We start from the raw sequence: 20,024 nt of genomic DNA, 5'->3' as shown, positions 1-20,024 counted from the left end.
CTTTGACACTGATAGCCAACAGCTAGGCAGAGTTTGATACCCAATCAACCCAACTCTGCCCCTACCACTGTAAAGATATGGAAAACATGTGAAGCCAAAGAAAATAGTGGGGACAGGAAAATGAAGAAGGTTTATGTCCAGCAGCAAATATAACCGTGAGTGTTCCTCATACGGGTCAGTGAGACGGACATTCCCCATCTCACAGCCATGTGGTCTTCACAGAACAATCCACAACTCAGTTGTTTCCAAACTTTTTAAGTTCCATGTCAACTTTTCTACCAAGGAATCCCTTCGTGTCTGCCACAGAACCTTTACCTTATGAAAGATTCTGGAGTATGTTTCAGGATGAACAGTGAAGTCACACGCTGGCCAAGTTTATTGGACCTCACTGTTCTCTTATGCAGGCTGAGAATGCCCTTTGCCTTGGGACTTCGCTGAGGAAGATTGTAAGTGTCTGACCAGATGCCTTTTGGGACGAATCCAAGCGAAGATTTGGGGAAATCCCAGACTTGCCCAGAATGTGGTTTAAAAGCCACAGACCGTATGCCCTGATCTTCTTTGGGTCATTATATAATCCCATAGCATGGAAATTAACCCCTTGCCCAAGTGCCCCAAATACCATGGAATGCAATTAATTAGTGCCTGGTAAAAGCCAAGTATTTTCCAAATTCTCTAAACAACTTTATTTTTAAATTCATACTTCTCCCTGCTCCTGCCCTCATAAGTCTGTTGGCTTTGTAATCCCACTGTGCCTTCTCCTTGCCCGTTTCCCAGCCACCGTGACTCCCCTTTTCTATGTAAAAGTCCTCTGCTTATTCCTTCTTTCTCCATAATCAACAGATATCAAGAGTGGACTCTCCATCAGCTGCCAAGCGCTCAGCCCAGAAAAAACTGCTTGACTTCTACATCCCAGTCAGTGGTAGGTCTTACCTGTGAGACTGTGATGCCACATTTCTTGGCTAGTTCCTCTTTGGCTTCCTCACTGGGGTAAGGGTTGCTGAGGTGGGAATAGAAATACTCATTGAGGATTTCTGTAGCTTGCTTGTTGAAATTTCGTCTCTTCCGTCTAGGGAAATGAAAGATAGTTAGCATTTGTGATCCAGTGGGATTGCCACTCATAGTCACTAGGTGCATAACTCCCCTACCCTATGATGCCCACTGCAGGATTCAAATGAACTGCACCCAAGAAACTTCTCATTGTCCCAGAGTTTCCCAAAAGGCCAAACCTGCACAGGCATATAATTTTGTCTCCCAATACTGCTTTTGTTTTGTATTTTTAAAAATGAAAAGCAGCCCTACATTTGAATGGAGAAGTGAGGGAGGAGGGAAGAGATGCTTAACACTTTCCACCCTGGAATCCTTTCTGATCAACACAGGCTTCCCAACATAAACCTGAAGAAATGAGCCAGCCAGAGAAGAGTTTTAGTACCCCTACTCAAGGACCATTTTTTTCATTCTTGATGGAAGCCTCCAAAGGCTGCTTTTCATTACAAAGAAACTTGGGAGGTTGTTTCATATACATGGTATAGCCCTGAATAGGGTGCACTCTCACTCATCCTTCCCTTCTCCATTGCTTCCAGGCCTAATAAGAGTCACTAGTTAAGCATTATTGCACCAGTTATACTAATGTAAGAACATAAGTAGAGACTGCTGGATCAGAGCAGCCGTAGTCAATCTAGACTAGCATCCTGTTTCATACAGCGGCCAATCAGTTGCCCTGGAAGGCTAAACAAAACACAAAGGCCTCTTGTTGCCTCCTAATGTTAGAGTTCAGGGGTTGACTGCTTCTGGATCTGTAGGTTCCCTTCAGCCACCATGGCTAGTAGTCACTGACAGACCTCTCCTCTTCCACGAAACTTTTAAAGCTATCTATGCTCATAGCCATCATTACATTCACTGGCCGCTAACTCAGAAACTGACCCATGTACTTCCTTATATCTGTGTTGAATCTATTGCCCATCAACTATGTTGGGTGCCCCCGAATTCTAGTATTAGGGGAGATGGAGAAAAAGTTCTCCCTACTTTCTCCACCTCATGCATAAATTTATAAATATGTATCATGCCGCCCCTCCACCCCCCGGCAATTTTTTTCCAATCTGAAAATCTTCAGACTTTTCAGGTTCTCTTTGAAAGAAAGGTGCTCCAAACTCCATCCAACCACCTTAGGATTCTGCTACCCAATTCATGTTCAGACCAGGCCTGCAAAGTTCTGAAGCTTTCTTTCATTTAAGCTGCACCCCCACCCCCTCCAGCTGGAATTTATTTGAAACACACAGTGGCTTATGAACCTAACTAAGCTCTTTAGCTACTGGCTCTGGAAAGAGAGATGAAGGGCTACCGTTCCAATGACAACACATGCTGATGGTGCCCTCCAGTTGGATGATACAGCACAAACGTCTGGATATATGATAATGGCCCCTGCAGATGACAGGGGCCTATTTTCCTGATTCAAAAACAGGAAGCCAGGTTTGCACAATGCAGGGCTCTCATTGGCATCCTATGCATTAGGGGTGTGCACGGAGGTAAAAAAATTCGGTTTTGATCCGTAAAATGATCCATAAAATGATCCGTAAAATGATCTGTAAAAACTCGAGAATTTAAATTGATTCGGTATGCTCCGTAAATATTTGGAGCATACCTAGTGTGGGGGGGAGCTGTCTCCCAGCCCACCCCCACTTAGCTCCCCCGTCCCCCCACCTGCACTTACCTGTCCAGAAGCAACATCAACTGTGCGGCAGGGAAGGCCAGAGCTGGCGCCTCCTCTGCTGCTGCAGCAGCCAGCTGGGCAGTGGGTAAGGCCGGAGCTGGCGCTTCAGCCACCCGCACCGCCTCTTCCGCCACAGCAGTGACCTGTGGAGCAGTGGGGAAGGCTGGATCCGGCACCTCTGCCGCCTGTGCTGCCTCCTCGGTGGCCAGCTGGGCGGCAGGGAAGGCAGCAGCTGTTGCCTCCACTGCCCGCGCCGCCACAGCAGTGCCACAGCGAAGGGCCAGGTAAGTGGGGTGGTGGGTGGGAGGGAGGGAAGCCTTTTAAAGTTTAAAGGCCCTGAAGCGATACGAATCACTTTGGGAAGCTTTGATTCGGAACCCCCAAATCTTTACGGATTGGGTCCAATTCAGGCATTTATCCCGAATTGGATACTCGAAGCGCACACCCCTACTAGCCATTGCCTGGTAGCTGTCTGAGTAGGAGCTGAAGCCCCATCATGTGATGACTGCAAGGATTGGTTGCATTTCTTGATCACCCGCTGATATGCAAACTCAGCAGCATGCAGGTCTTTTCTAGGGGTTTATGTTGCAAAAAAACTCATCCCTGTATCCAAATCCTGTTCCTTCCTTCTTCACAGTTTGAATCGTGTCTGATCAGGTTTACTCAGCTTTTAAAAACTGACCTCTCCATCTTTTTTGCCACATAAGTGGCATACTGACATTGCAACAGAATAACTGACGAAATTAAAATGCTTCAGTTATTATTAGCATTTTGAGCAAAATGAAGACTCTAAATAATGCATATGTGGTGTTAATTTCTTATGCAATGAATTCAAAGTAATAAGCTGCTCCTTACGTCTAATTTAACCATATATAAAGTGAAGTTAATTTAATTGTATAAAGCATTTTCTAAACTTTCCTAATACAATCAATTATGGAAGGATGATCAGAGTTCTTTCACATGATTTGTTATTTCAGTCCTAGCCGTGATCATTAAGTTCCTGCCCTAGTTCGATTATGTGCTTTTGTGCTGGGAAATAATCCTTTCGCTCAGCAGTCCCCAACCTTTTTGAGCCTACAGGCACATCTGGAATTTTGAGAGTGGGTGGTGAGCACTATCCCAAAACTTGCTTCCACAGGACACAGAGCCAAACCCAAATGCCTTTCACAGGAGGTGGACCCAATTGGGATACTGCCCTCTTCACACCTCCTTAGAAGGAGGAAAGCCTGAAGAGGGAATGAAACCACAAAATGACCTAGGAAATCCCAGGTGCTTACTAGTCCTCCCGAAAGGGCAGCCCCCCCCCCAAAAGCCCCCCTCACTTTCTGAAAAGCTTGGCAGGTGCCATGGTGCCAACAGGCGCCACATTGGGTAATCCTGCTTTAGCTTGCCCATCTCCATCCCCATCAAGGTGCGCTACTTCTTTTTAGCAACAGTTCACTCCAGGTTTCATATCTGAACGGCTCAATACCTGCCTGCTTTCTTAAAGAAAGAAACAAGAAAAACAGCCTTATTGCTAAGTTTACAGTCCACAAAGTTTGTTGCTAGCCCACCTTTTATCTATGTTAGTTGACAGACTGTGCGGAAGGGGCGGGGGGGCAGAGAACCAACTCTTTACCAATGTACAACGAACTTTCCTCCTTGGTCATCTGCAAGTGACTCTATTTGCCTCAACCAAGCAACTATTTACATGCTGGAGGTCAAAGCTCACCGTGCGTCGAGAAATCGGGAGCGCAGGATCATGACCGCTTCACACGTGCTCTGTTTGAGCTGCATCTGGATGGAGCTGAACTTGCGATGGATGATGCTGACCATCCGCTCTATCTCCTTGGGCGAGATGGGTCGGGTTCTGCTTTGCTCCCGCAGTAGGTTCATTACGTGGGTAGTGAACTCGTTGCATGCCTGGGACAACAGGAGAAATAGCAAGAAGAAACCCTCAGGACCGTATGAGTCATGGGATGCCCTACAAGCTGGCACCAATACTATGCAAAACCTGCCCTGTTACTGGCTAGAGAGTTTTCCCATGCCATGGTCTTAGATGTCCAACAATGTGGCCTGTCTAGCAAATCCTCACTTTTGGGAATTGCCTGTGTAAAATGAAGTGCACATCTAAAACCAGGTACAAATCTTTGGCTTTTAAGGTGCATCTGCCCTCCGTCCCACCAGCTAGCTTGAGCAAGTATTTGCAGCTGCAGCTACTGATAATTTTATCCCATCAGCAAAAAAAAAAAAATAGACTTGTGGTGGTAGAAAATGTCATCAAGACATGAGACTTATGGCGCACTTGTAGGGTTTTCAAGACAAGAGACAGAGATGGTTTGCTTTGCCTGACTCTGCATAGCAACACTGGACTGCCATGATGGTCTCTCATCCAAGTCCTAACCAGGGCTGACCCTGCTTAACTTCTGAGGTCTGATGAGATCAGGCTAGCATGGGCCATCCCGGTCAGGGCAGACAGAGTTTTATCCACAGAAAGCTCAGGATAATTGTCCGGACTCATATAAATGCAATATTTGGAAAGGAAATTGAATCTGTTGATTTACAATGACACCCTAAAGGAGCCCCCCACCCAATTAAGGACAAGATGGCCCAGCAATCATTTACGGATGGAAGACACATGCATATGTATGGATGTGAGCATGCATATGCACACAAGGGAAAGTGAAGTTGTGACTTGACAGTGTTTTGTTAAGCAGAGTTACACCATTCTAAGGACACTGAAGTTAGTTGGGAATAGAAGGGTGTAACTCTGCCCAGGATGGCACTGTAAATAATCCAGCGGCCTTCCCTCCTATCACCATGTGATGGATCGGGTACCTTTCCAAGCAAGCAATTGCAATATTGCATTCAGAGCCAGTATCAGGAAAACAATCACACTCTGAAAAGGAAACCACTTGCAGATATGCTGCTTGTGCTACTTGATGGGTGAGGAATGCAAAGCAACAGGCAGTATAAAGAAGGGCTTTTTAAAAGGAGATGGCTGTGAAAAGTATTATCCCCGGTTTGTACTTAGCTGAAAGAGAGATAAAAGAGAGAGTGGAATGTATAAGATCTACATATCAGATAAGGTTTTCTAAAATCGTCTGCCATATTGCATCAAAGGAGAATAGTTATAAATTAGCACTCAGTCTCTTATCAGACCAATTTCAGCCAAAATATCTCTACACTGTGCTAACATTCCTTAATCACATATGTTGTCTCTATTACAGATATGTGTTCGGTGGGGACCTAACACATCCTAAAGAAGGTCACATATAGGAAGATGAGACAGTGGGAGATCTGTGAACTCATCTCTTGCAGCATTTGAAATATAAACAGCAATGTAGAAGTGTGTGTGTGTGTGTGTGTTTGTGTGTAAAATGTAATAGGTTTTTCTGACATAAGCCTTCCTCCCTTCAGTTGCTACTGTGGGAAGCGTACAGGCACCATAACTGCCTTCTGCTTAGGAAGGTATCAGTTGCTTCTCTATATAAGCCACTCATCCTCATTGGAAAGGCACTGGGAAACAAAGGCTGTCTGTCTGTTGTACCTCTGCATCAGTTGGTGATCTAAGTTAGCCTCTTTCCAGCCAGGAACTGTGCCCAAATTAGAGATTCATGCAGAAACACCTAAAGGGTGAGCTCTATTGAAAGAGGGAAATCCTTACATACTCGACAAGTAAGCCTGTACGCAAGTAATAAGTATGAGGAAAAACTGTGCACTGGTTACCTGAAGTTTAGGCAACACTAAAATTGCTACTTTAAAAACAAATATTGAAGTGCGGCATGGTGGAAATGGCTCACTAGGAGGCTGAAGGCAATACAGAACTAAATCTGTCCTTCTGTTTAGAATCACCAGAAAATAAACTTGTAAGCCATTTCTTCAAATGACCCATCCCAAAGGCCAAGGACACTGTGCCAAGAAAAGACTGGGGTGATATCAACAGTTATGGTCTAATTACTCATTACATTTGCCCATGGTCTACCCCAAGTATGTACAATCAGATGTGAGCCCGGAGTTCTGTGTTGTGTAGCCAATTCCCAGGTGCTCATATGCCCAATTTGGATTGTGACAGTGTTGTGCAGAGAAGAGGTGTTTATGCCTCCCCCTCCATGTTGTTTAGCTGACTTGGGATGGCCCTGGAGGAGAACTTCCGCTCCAGTGACAAGCGGTACATAAATACCAATACTCAATTCAAATTCAACCCTCTGTGCCTGAGCATTGACATCCCAGCAAGGAAATTGCAAGCACAGGCGATTCACAGAGACCTAGGGAATAACTTGCTTGCCTTCCTAGAGGGGGAAACATAGTCTGTCTCTGTCCCTACCTTGTACCTGTCTTCCTGGAGGTAAAAGCATAATGTTGTCTACCTCTCTGCTCTTTTGGTAACTCTGCCTCTCCTCCTCAGGGTACAATATTTGTGCCCCCTTGCCTGTCTACCTTGAATTAGTAGAATAATGTCCACCTCTGTACTCTCTCTCTAGCTTCCTTGTCTTATTTATTTATTTTTATTTATGTCATTTATAGTCCGCCTTTCTCATTGAGATTCAAGGTGGATTACACAGTGTGAGATTAGTACAGTCAATATCAGGAACATTTCTATAAACAAAGCCATAGATACAAGTTCACAAAAACATAGCATTAGTAGGAATCCAATACAACACAGTGGTGAAGTCTATGCTTCCTAACTCGTTAGCGGATCATCTGAGATCCCCTCCCTACAATACAGCCCTCCTATCTGAGTAAAAAGTCTTTTTGAATAATTCAGTTTTGCACTGTTTGCGGAAAGCCAGGAGAGTGGGGGCTCTCCTGACATCCTCAGACAGGCCATTCCACAGGGTGGGGGCCACCACAGAAAAAGCTTGTGTTATGTATGGACTGCTGTTGATTTTGCTGATGTGCAGGATCTTAGGGGTGCCAAACACCTCCCCCTGCTGTTCCACTGCTTCCTGTTCTGCTTTCCTTGAAGTAATAAATGTGAGTCACTAACCACTGTGTAACACCACTGGCTTTTTTGAGCTGCCGAACTCAAGCTTATACCTGTAATGCATTAGTAGGAATCCAATACAACACATTGGTGAAGTCTATGGTTCCTAACGTTAGTGGATCATCTTTTCCTGAATGACTACAAATACCAGCTTCTGCTCATTCTACTGTATGAGGGTTTCAAGTGCCAGCCACTGTCCACTACTATGGCCATAACCTCCCTGTATCTACTCTATAATGCTGCTTGGTTGCTAAATTCAGCAGAGTCCAGTAGTGTTTTTCTAAAAGAAATTTCGTGATGAGACTTAATTTTTATAGCCTATAGAATTCAAACCCTCTTCCACATCTCACTCAAATTTGAAAGCCAGCTTCTCAGGTGAGGGCACAGCCCTAGAAAAATTGCATTCCAGTTGGTGGAGCCAGTTTGGTGTAGTAGTTAAGAGCTCGGGATTCTAATCTGGAGAGCTGGGTTTGATTTCCCACTCCTCCACTTAAAGCCAGCTGGGTGACTTTGGGCTGGAGCTCTCTCAGCCCCACCCACCTCACAGGGTGTTTTGTTGTGGGGATAATAATGGCATCCTTTGTAAACCTCTCTGAGTGGGCATTAAGTTGTCCTGAAGGGCGGTATATAAATTGAATTTTATTATTATTATTAAAGAAGCAAAAATCACGGAACCATGAAACTAAAGGAAACAAAAATCAATGAAAAATGAACATGAACACACATAACCACAAAGATAATGAAAATGAAATTTTAAGAATAACGACGAAACGAAAATAAAATCGCACACCTCTATTTTACATCAGTGATCCTCCAACAATAAGTCGAGGTGTTGCATGGCTAACAATAAGTGCTGTGGAGGATAGAGTGCAATGGGCTAAGTGGTGTCACTGCCAAGATAAGGGCTGGTGCAACCTGACGAATCTCTAGCAAAAAGCAGTGACTAGGAAAACGGATCAGAAAGAAGTAAACTGACATTGTTGCTTAGTGGCAATCAACAGGAAAGGGAACTCTTAGCCACTGCTTCCAAGGTTACCTCCAACGGATGTCCGCCAGTAAGCTGTGGGTCTTCCCCCCTTCTTGGTTGTGGCTCAGTGGTGCTTACTGTTTTCTGTCTTATTTCAATGGTCAGTGCTCTAGCAAAGACTAAATTCAATTGCTACCCCGAGTCAAACCTCTATCAGCCAATGACTTAGGGACAAACTACGTGATACATTTTTATTTAACTCTGGAGATGCATGTGCTTAGAATACGCCATGTGGAGCTCCAAAGTGATGCAAATAACTTCCTGTTGGGGTCATTTCAACTCAAGAAAATGATCCAGAGTAGAAGGCAGGAGCCCCTCCCCCCACACTACTGTCCTGAGCTGAATTGGGCTACCACAGGTTTAAAGAGGACATTTTAAAGGAAATCAGGCTCAGGCAACCCTGACTCATTAAAAAACTTAATGTGTAGTTTGACCCTTAGGCGCACAGTAGACTAGCTGTAAGAGTTCTGGGGACAACACAGGTCAATTCACTCCAAGTACAAAGTAGGACATCTGCCTCCGGCAAGTTTGGGTGTGCATCTGATAATGATGGGGCGGGGTCAAAGCTCAACGGTAAAGCCAAAGTTCCCAGGTTCAACCCTTGGCATTTCTAGGCAAAAGGAACAGGTAGTAGATGATGTGAAAGACCTCTGCTCGAGATCTTGGAAAGCCTCTGACAGTCAGAGTAGTGAAAAATGACCTTGATAGACGAAGGGTTTGACTCAGTATGTGGCAGCTTCACATGTACAGGGCCAAGAGGCCAATTAATGCTCATCCTTTTTGTTTTTTCGCCTCTCCTTTATTAAGAGAGGGGAATTTAACTGGATGCCACACACATAGTCTTGTGTTACAGAGAAATCAACTCACTGCTCTTTCCAGTTGGAGACATCTGACTCGTTGCATTATTTTGGGACCAATGAGAAACCATTTTAAAATATTTAGAAATAAAGTTTGCCTGCCAAATGATTGCACGTCTAATTAAACCACAGAATAATCCTCTGAACTAAAGAATGACCACATTCTTATTTTCATTAGGCTCTTCCTGACATTCATGTAATTCTTTGTTCCTAAGATAAGGTGGGATAAGAAAAAGTTACTGGTGTAAGACCTCACAAGTTGTGTCATGGTTGAACGGGGATGTAAAGCCAGGTCTACTGAGTCTAACACCAAAAGTCTTCTTGCTGTACCACACTAATATTTATTTTACAGCAGAGGTGTGACATCTTGGCCAAGATCACCGAAGGCCCAGTTTAAGTGACATGGTAAAGCTTTTCCTGGAATCTAAAGTACGATTTAAATGTGATGATGATATTGGGTCAGAAGATTTTTCCCATGTCATCTTTTACGCGCCCAGTGTCTCATTTAACCCAGGCTCTCAGCCGCTTCATATGCATTATCACTGCAAAAATCCCATTGCCTGGGCGGGTGCTGCGCTGGTGTACTAACGTTGTACATGCAGCAGCCCAGCAGGCATAGCAATCTGGTTTAAACGAGATACTGGGTACATTAAAGATCACTTCTTGTGTACTAGCATCACATGTTAAATCAGGGCTTATGCATTCAATGGAACAGATTGGTTATCTGTTGGAATGCTCTCTCCTTGAGCTAAAGCATCTGCCTGGAGAAAACTTGAAAGTCAAAGAGAAGGACTTCCGCTTAGCCTTCTTTAAGCATGCTCTATTTGCAGGGAGACTTTGTTCACTGGGAAGTTGTTGAACTTGTAAACACAACGCTTGTTGCCTAAAGTGCAGGAAAAAAACCCTCTCTCTCTTAATTCTACTGAATGTATATAAACTGGGCCCAACAAACCAACCGATAAAGCGGAAATCACCAATCGATAAAGCGGACACCATGTCCAGAGGACCACGCTAATTTTTTTGGCCTCTGCTGTGCTAAACTACCACACATACAAGACTGGTACCTGTTCATACTTCTCCAGCTCAGTGTGGTAAATCTGTCGAATTTGAGAAAGTTTTGCTCTGTAGTCAGAATGTTCCACAGAATTGTCTGAGCCGGCTCCTCCAGATGCTGCTGCAGCTGCTGCCGCCGCCGCTGAGCCCCCTCCTTTCTCAGGTCCTGCTACCCCTTCTGCTAAGAGCATGTTGTCGAGGCGCATCAGCTGAGGGTCTGTCGGTTCTTCCTCTTGTGCCCCTCGAATACTCAACACTGTGAGAGAGAAGAGCAAAAGGGGCAGAATTAAACTATGAAATGATAGCAACAATTCCCCTTGGGTTATGTCCTAACAATGAGTTGGATCTTGAGCCAGCTTTTTTCACTCTCACCCGATTACCACAGCTCCCATCCCACATGGCTTTTATACATACGGATTCCATAATCTCCATCTTAGTCTTTTTGGGTGGTCAAAGGGGTTTTTTTACTAGCAGAAAAGCTGGTTGGATGCAACTCAATTTGTTTGCATTGGAGCTGGATATCCTGTAGCGATTTAGAGGCGAGAACTAAGCCACTTGTATCTGAAACATCCATTATATTAAGAAACACAGAATGGTGGCTCTCCCTTCCAGAAGTACAGGTTCATTCCTGCCTGTTACACAATTTATTCAATCCATAGGCTTTCTAGCATTTGGTTTCTGAAGCAGGGCATTTAAGTATCTTACAGCTTTCCCCCTTTTTTAAAGAAAAAAAATCAGCAACAGGTCTGCCACTTATACAAATTGCAAAAAAATAAATAAATCCAAAATAGTTAACTACTGGCTGTGAAACAATGAAATTAACATTAAATTATAATGAATTTTCATTACTTCTCAATAATGATTGGTACATTTTCTATAACTGTAAAAGATTTGGTGAACAGTTCTCTCTGGCTTTTAATCTAAAAAATTGGGGCCATCCTTCAAGTACTTAAAAAAAAAACTAAATGAAAACAAAGTAACGACAATTCTTAAATATAAATGCCAGTTTTTCTAGACAGTTGTACTAAGTATACAGGCAGGCCAGTTCTTCCTGCTCAGACATGATGAGAGTTATATGCTGGTGGCCAGGAAGAGAAATTTTGCAGCATTGCTAGGTTGTCCCAGATTGCTAGAGGGAGTAAGCTCCTCATCTACCCACTTTTGCCCTTGCTAGCAAATGACACCATAATGAAATGGTGGGGGAAGAAACTACCCATACAATGGCATGTTTGGCTGCAAGGAATATTTTACCATTTTTACAGGAATATTTGATTATTTAATTGTAGAAAGACAATTGGCAATCAAATGACTGGCATGCAGACCTTAAACCCTCACTTAGAACTGCACAAATACGCCTTTATGAATTATAATATGCCCCAACTGTTAGCTTTTTTTTAAATTTAAATTTTTAAAAATTATCAATAAGCAGTCATGGCATTAACTCACAAAAACCCATTATTATAATGTATTAATTCGAATAGCTATATATTGGAGAGCGAGTTTGGTGTAGTGGTTAAGAGCGGAGGGACTCTAATCTGGAGAACCGGGTTTGATTCCTCATTCCTCCACTTGAAGCCAGCTGGGTGACCTTGGGTCAGTCACAGCTCTCTCAAAGCTCTCTCAGCCCCACCCACCTCACAGAGTGATTGTTGTGGGGACAATAATAACACACTTTGTAAACCACTCTGAATGGGCGTTAAGTTGTCCTGAATGGCAGTTGTTATTGTTGTTGTTGTTACTATTATTCATAGAGTATTGGGCCCTACCGCATTAATACTCTTACAACTTAAGTGTGTGTGTATATTGGGGGGGGGGGGGACGGGACGGGACTGAACAACTCATCTGTACAGCCAGCTCCAGGAAACAGTAAAGACAAACGTCTGTGACAGCAATAGTTGTTTCTCTCCAAAAGGAGTCATGAAGTACAGAGGTTAAACTAGCTTTCAGTACCTAAGCAGCTCCTGGCAGGAACACACAAGTTCTTTAATTAAATGAGAAATATATTTGCTTAAAACAGAGCTGATGAATCTTCTCAGAAGAAAGAATAACCAGAAATAGAGGATGACATGAACAAATAAATGAAAACACACAAACACACAGAGGAGAAGGGTTATTATGTGATATGTCCATATAAAACTGTTGATGTTTTTCTTAAACGCTTAAGAGTCTAGAGTCATCTGAAGATACAGGTCTTTATAGGTATACTGAAATGACTACTTGGTATTATTTACACATTTAAGCTGATCCCTGAAGTTGGGGGATCCTATGCTAGAAGCTGCCAACTGGAAGGATGTAAAGTTTTATCATGTTGTGTATTTTATTTCAGCTAATTAGGAGGTGCTTTGAATGTATGTTTACTATGGTTAGAAATGCAAGCCTCTAAAAGAAAGGACGAGGGGGGCTGGATCAGTGGTAGATTAGATAGTAGCTGTACCCAAGGAGGTGGAGTGGAATGCAGTTTAGGCAGAGTTGTTCTGAGGGAAACAGTTCAGTGTGTTGTTCTAGTGTTGTGGAGAGGTTTTCAGGGGAGAGAAGGAGTAGAGTATGTCGAATCCTGTGTCTGTGAGGGAAGAATGTTATTCTGTGAGGGAAGTGCTGAGGAAAGAAGTCTGTGGATTTTACTCTATGGATGAAATCAGTCTATGTGGCAGATGAACTTCTAGGAACTCCGAGAATTCCACTTTCTTCTGTTTTGGGGATATTTTTTAGCCTAAGTGGCAACTGTGAGGAAAACTAGTCTTTGTGACTGAGTCGTACAAATACTTGAAGAAGTGTGCCTATTCTGAAACCACCACACTTATGAAGAATTGTGAAACCAATGCACTTATAAACTACTCTGAAACCGTTACACACATATATACTTATAAATAAACATGATTTCTGGTTAAGCAAAACGCCTGCTTCATCTAGAATAAAGGATACCCTTTTTTTTTTACTTCAGAGTCACCCTCATATACTGACTGTTCTGTCATACTACTATCTATAACTAAGACTTCCCATACTACAAGTCAAAGTGAAATCAAAAGCCAGAGATTTTGGTGGTAGGAAAAACCTTTTGGTAACTCTAAGGAAGTCCAGGAGGCAGAAATATACAGTCTCATAAAGGGGGCAAAGTGCCACAAGGGCCTTGAACCAAGTTTGCCCCCATGGGATACTATCTGGCATTCCTATTACCAATAGGGATCCCATTCCTCCAGTGAGGGCAGGAGATTCCCTGCTCCAAGCCTCCACCCCCTGCCACTGTTTACCTGGCTGGCATGAGGGGAGAAAGGTGAGGGACTAGGCCCAGGAGCGCTGGAGGATTTCCTTGTTGCACCATGAGAGACATTATTCCTGGTGTGACAACGAAGTTAAGGCCCTCATGCGGAGCTGATTTGATAAAAATCGGCCCCTAAAGCTAGTTAGTAGCTATCTATGTAAGTCCCCACCCCACCCCATACACACCCTCCATGACCTCCCCGCCCCCCAGTTTGGGCTCTGGGGGTCTGGACAACCCTAATCAGCAGTCTAAGGGCCAAGCTACAAGTGACGAATGGCACAGGTTGGACACTTGTCAGCTTCCCTCAAGTTTTGATGGGAAATGTAGGCATCCTGGTCTTGCAGCTTGGCTCTCCAACTGCTGTCCAATGGACTTTTCAACTGTCACTTGTCCAACATTCTGCCAAGCTGCCTACATTTCCCATCAAACACGGGGGCAGGGGAGGGGTGAAGACAACAGCATAGCTTCAGGAAGACTGCTTCAGGGGTGAAGCCCGCTTCCCCGGCCCTCATCAAAGAGGCTTTCACAGAAAAAGCAGCAAACTGTCCTCTGTGACAAAGTCTGGCTCGATTTCTACTAAGAGGAATCATTCCTTTCAGCTTATCTGCTGATAATTAATACTCTCCTCAAGGAGACTTTTTGTGATAATTTACCCTAACCTCTAAAATGTCTTATGAAATTATTACACACCATCGTGATAGGAAAAGTCACGTATGCCAAAGATTTCTTTCACATGAGGTGCTTGTATCTTGGAACACCTGAAGGTACACACTCTGAATAAAATCCCTTTGTGGGGTAATAGTTTGAAACACTGATCTATAAAATGTTTACAACTCAATAAGGAAAAAGAACAAGGTCCTCAAACGCCTCCGAGGTCAACATATTATATTTGACAGATTTGATTTCAAAGGGATTTACTGTGTTCTAAAATGCAGTCTCAAGTCTTTTGGAGGCCGCTCTTTAGACAAAATCATTTATGGTGGTTAATTACACATACGTGCAATTCAGAAAATTTAGCAATATAAAACATTGCATCTTTATTATAGATTAGGAATGGACGACGACGTTGCTTTCCTCATGCTGCATATATATCACGGCTTGCAAGCTACAAAAATATACCAGTGAACTATAGCTAAAATGGTAGGATTCTACCATAAGTCATCGTTCAGGGGGAAGTAAAATCATTTGCAGCTGGCGCAACAAGAGTTAAGTAAGTTGCAGCTAGAATGTTCAAATCAGTCAGTAAATACAGAAAATGTCGTGCCCTCTGTGCGTGCCTGGTCAAGCCCTGTAGGCTGTTGCCAGTTCTAGTTGCTTCTGTAGTGTTTGCAGGTCAGCCACATGAGGTTGTGACAGCAAAGGTGGATGTGAGGCCAATTCGAAAGGACACTTATTTATTGAGGGCATCATGTTATCCTCATGACAAGACCAGGCAGAAGACTGTTCACACATGGACTACCCTTTCAGTGGAGAAGGCGCATCAGCATGTTTTTTTAAAATAAGCACCTCACTTCTAAAATAATTATTGATGAATAACCGTATCTCTCAGATTTTCAAGAGTTGCACAAATCTGAGACTATTTGTGGTGAGAACAACCAGTAAAGCAAATTGATTCCAAATTATGCCTCTTGTTCTCTTTTGGTTATGTTTGTACAGAAAAGTATTACAGTATTTAGAAGAGGGATGAAACCAACAGGGTCTTGAATGAAGAAGGTTCTAATCCCATGTTTATGCTGAGTATGTGCTTCGTTCAAAAATTAATCATCCCGCTTCTGTGGCCAACCATAGGTATATATCCTACTACTCCATTGAGCAAATTTTGAAGTCTTTGTTCAGTCTAAGAATCCTTCGTCCGAATTAAGCTGGCTTTTCCACTGAAAGAAACGTTGGGGGAAGTCTCCTCAGACTGAAGGAATTTCTAACCTTTCTCTTACTATCTCGTACCAATATATATCAATAATGATGATAGCTCAGAGCCCCTCCTGGAAGAGGTGGACATGCATAATCCTTTCTGTATGTTTGTGGTGGCAGCAGCTTTTAAACCAGTTATTCCTGTAAGAGACAAAACACTGTGGTGATTTCAGTAAGACTCCTTGTTAGGTTGGTGTCTTCAGAAATGGTTTCTGCCATGACATTTCTACTGATTGCTTCACTCCTCGGGGCACAATTTGATTTTGTATGTAGTTTGATAATGTTGAACACATTAAATGACATAGGATATGCACAAGAACAGCTTATAAAGAAGTGTTTTCCATTTAAGAACGTTATCATGTCCCTTCAGCCTCCAGCCTAAGGTAAGATACATCCCAAAATCTGTCATTTTGTCTGAATCACAAACTACGGTTTATTCTCATCTCTTCAAATCAGATTTCTAGGCTCCTAAAAATGGTTTACCAAAATAGAATTACAGCACCTTGTAGTGACTCCCCCCCACAACAAACTTATACTTGAACAGAGTAAATAATCACCAATTTGCTGTCCCAATTAGAGTTCAACAAATACTGAATTTTGGGCAGTCTTGCAAACTAACCCAAACAAAGCCAATGCGATACTTCCTTGACACATTTTTGTTTTTAGTGAAGTAATTTTTCCTGAGTTAAATCAGTGAACATGACCCCAAAGGAATGTAAAGCACTGTTATCACATCCCAAATTCCAGCCTGCTTCTTTTTACAGTTCAGCGGCACTTCTCAAACTTCTAAGTTAAATGCAGTTCTTTTTCCTGAATTAAAACTGTTGCCAAACTTTATTTCTGCACCTGAAAGTTTTGCATGCTTGTAGTGTGTGTGTGTGTTTACAAAATGAAATCTTGCCCTCAAGTCATAGTTGACTTATATATACTAACCCTCAAATGAGCTTCCCCCTTGTGTTTATGCATGAGTGACTGGGATTCAATATGTGTCTCCTGAATGAAAAGAAACAAACCTGGGGCACTGACATACAGAGATGTATCTACATAAGATAATCCTGCTGAATCTTCTTCATGCCATGCCATGCAGTTTGAGAACAACTGCTGGTAGCTTTTGCTGGGAGTGATTTTATGGTCAAGACTCAAGGAACTCTGTGCAGGGGCGGGGCGGGGGGGGGCTGACTCAGTGACAGAGCTTTGTATGGAAAAGGTCAAGGTTCAATCATTGGTATCTGCCACTAAAAGGATCAAGTAATTAGCATTTTGCAAGCCTTCCATCTGAGGGCCTGGAGAGCTGCTGCCAGTCAGAGTAAACAATACTGCCCTTCACAGATCAGTATAAGGCCACTTCATGTGTTCAGCTTGCTTCCACGGGAAAAGTCCAGTAGCTGAAAAGTGAATAGTGGCCATAATGAAAGAAGGCGTGATTTAAATTGCTGGGCTCCATCTAGAGCAGGCAACGTAAAACTAAGCCAAGCTATGTAGGGCTAAGCCAAGGTGTCATCTGACTGAAGTGCTTTCCATGGTCATAGATCCAGTTAGCTGTGTTAGTCTGTAGTAGCAAAATTGTAGAGTCCAGTAGCACCTTTAAGACTAACCAACTTTACTGTAGCATAAGCTTTCGAGAACCACAGTTCTCTTCGTTCAAGTCTGACTGAGTCAAATTTACATATGAATTCCTATTCAGCAGCTTCCCGTTAGATTTTGTTTTTGAAAGGTTTCTGTTGAACTATGGTGACCTTTAAGTCCTTGATAGAATGTCCTGGTATATTCTTCTCCCACTGGTTTCTGGATGTTGCCATTTTAAATGTCAGATTTGTGTCCATTTATTCTTTTGCGCAGAGGTTGGCTGGTTTGTCCAATGTACAGAACAGATGGACGTATGTAAATTTGACTCAGTAAGACTTGGATTGAATAGAGACTATGAATGGTTATCTCATTATCAAAAGTAACTGATTTAATCAACAGAAGCAAACTGATCTCATCAGAAGCAAAGGATTTGCATCTACTCCCCCCTCCCCTCACCACCCATATGTATCTGGCCAGTTTCTTCTTATCCTCCATGCATCTGACGAAGAGAACTGTGGTTCTCGAAAGCTTATGCTACAGTAAAGTTGACTAGTCTTAAAGGTGCTACTGGACTCTACCAGCTGACTGAAGGAATCCATCTAAGGAACAGGGCTGGCAGAACAGGAAGCTGGGTACAGAAATGTATCACAATGGATGCAGGAAGACACTCACGGCTTGACAGGAAGAAGAACACAGTTCATGCAACAGCAACTGGCCAAGAAACTTGTATACACAGTTCTGGAAGCATTTTATCTCACAAAGGTCTCAAGGACCAAACAGATGCACTTGGATCCACTGGAGGATTTCTGCAGACAGAAGACAATTGGGGAATTTTTTTACTGATTCCCTCCTCTCATTGCATACCTCCAGCTCCTCTCTCATACTGGTCTTGAGGATCCTCTGTCCCCCAGGAGCAGAATTTCGGGAGGATTTGGGGACTGCAGCCAGAGTTAGAAAGAGAGGAAGGAAATCACGCTCTGCGGATTAAAATCCTTTATATTTGTTGAAATTACCAATGGATACAAGCCATAGGTTGGGCGAAGGTTATGTACAAAGCCAGTCCAGTAAGAGTCAAACCAGCAGCCAAAGACAAGCTCCTCAATTATCAGCCTGGGGGAGGAGACCCCCCCCTCCAATGATCATCTAACTTACTTCAATGGAACATTTTCACAATCATGTGATCACTTCAAAGATCTGTTTTCCCTAGTCCCATGTGAATGTTTGAATTATTCAATTACTTTTGACAGAAAGTACATTTAAATAAAAGATGCATTCCAGACTCAAAGGATTAAATACCTTAAATTGCTTCAAAATGATAATGGTCTGGCTACAAATCCTTTCCAGAACTTGAGGTTTTGTTCCCCCTATATGTTTGAAATGTCACATAAAAGCCCCAAAGAAGTCAAAACTGTGACACAGTAAATGCGATATGAAATTAAAATAATAACCAGTATCACCAAAATAAAGAAAGAGTAAGAATGTTGGTGGGTTTATAACAGAAATTAGCTCAGCTACCTACAAGAAGACCCAGAAATAAATACCAAGAGATCTGACTAACCAGAGCTGTCAAAATCTAAAGTCCCGATTTACACTGAATCTTGGACAATTATACCATTCTTTGCTATGTGATTGCATGGGGCACTTTAAAGGAACAGACTGAGCATTTTAAAACTTAGCTGCAAACAAAGCAAAGCCAACATGTGGCAAGGCAAAAATGGAACAGTGGTGATGAGATCACAGAATATGGTGGCTAGGATCCAGGGACATGGAGGGGGGAACCACTAGGCAACAGCATGACGTTACTTCTGGGGAAAACTCATAAGTGACACCACACCTCTCTAGGAATCACCAGAAACTCTGAGCCAAAACAGACGTGACAAGACACTAGAGTTCAATTTGTGTTTCCTTACCTCAAGGTTTGTTGGGAAGTGTAGGTGTCCTTGCAGCTTAAAGTTTAAAATTTACAGAGTGGCAGGGAGGGAAGTGCAGGCATGGGACGCCTTTCCTCCCGCTCTCCAGGTGCACCGCTGCATTTCCCCTCCCCTTGCTTGTGCGGCCTGGAGCTACACAGCCCACTCGCATGGAGCGTCACTTAATCTCCCCCCTTCACCTGGCCTGGTCCCCGCAGAGCGACGCCAGGCTGCACCAAGAGAGCGGGAGGAAAGGCGCCCAGAACATTGCTGCATCTCCCTCCCCTCGCCTGGCCCCCGCCTGAAGCCGCGTGGCCCGGAGCTGCATAGTCCAGTGTCGCTTTGCGGGGGCTGAGCGAGGGGGGGTGCAGCGATGCTCCGTGCGAGTAGGCTATGTAGCTCTGGACCGCGTGAGCGGGGGAAGGGGAAATGCAGCAATGCACCTGGAGAGCGGGAGGAAAGGCACTGAGAGGTCCAGGAGAATCAGCAGTGTCACACTCCCTCCGTCCATCTCCCAGTGCAGGTCATCCACCAGAGTGACACAAGTCTGTTTCAGTCCCATAACCAGGCCTAAAACCTGACTGGAAAGGATCTAAGCAATTTGCCTCCTCCCGGAATGCTTGAAATTGTCCAGCTACCACCCGTTCAATCACCTTGTTCAAGGACAGAACATTTGAGACTACTTGATAGTTACTGAGGTCTCCTGAATCCAGGGTAGGTTTCATTATGTCATTATGATTATGGGCATTCACTGTGTAAGAATGCAGG

General features: G+C 43.5%; 1 protein-coding gene across 3 annotated transcripts in view; it reads right to left on the bottom strand.

Annotated features, from left to right (window-relative positions):
* PBX1 (PBX homeobox 1) overlaps window positions 1-20,024 on the bottom strand; it is a 261,356-nt gene that overhangs the window by 40,981 nt on the left and 200,351 nt on the right. For all 3 annotated transcript variants that reach the window (XM_054979857.1, XM_054979858.1, XM_054979859.1), the window contains exons 3-5: window positions 10,622-10,866; window positions 4,419-4,609; window positions 931-1,066 (exon numbers count right to left, since the gene is read on the bottom strand). In XM_054979857.1, coding sequence (XP_054835832.1) covers window positions 931-1,066; window positions 4,419-4,609; window positions 10,622-10,866 — 572 coding nt within the window. The remainder of the gene's footprint in view (window positions 1-930; window positions 1,067-4,418; window positions 4,610-10,621; window positions 10,867-20,024) is intronic.

Source organism: Eublepharis macularius, chromosome 5 (assembly GCF_028583425.1).
Source record: "Eublepharis macularius isolate TG4126 chromosome 5, MPM_Emac_v1.0, whole genome shotgun sequence".
Lineage (NCBI taxonomy): Eukaryota > Metazoa > Chordata > Lepidosauria > Squamata > Eublepharidae > Eublepharis > Eublepharis macularius.
The sequence above is the reverse complement of the archived record's forward strand: the minus strand, read 5'-3'. Positions and strand labels throughout refer to the sequence as shown.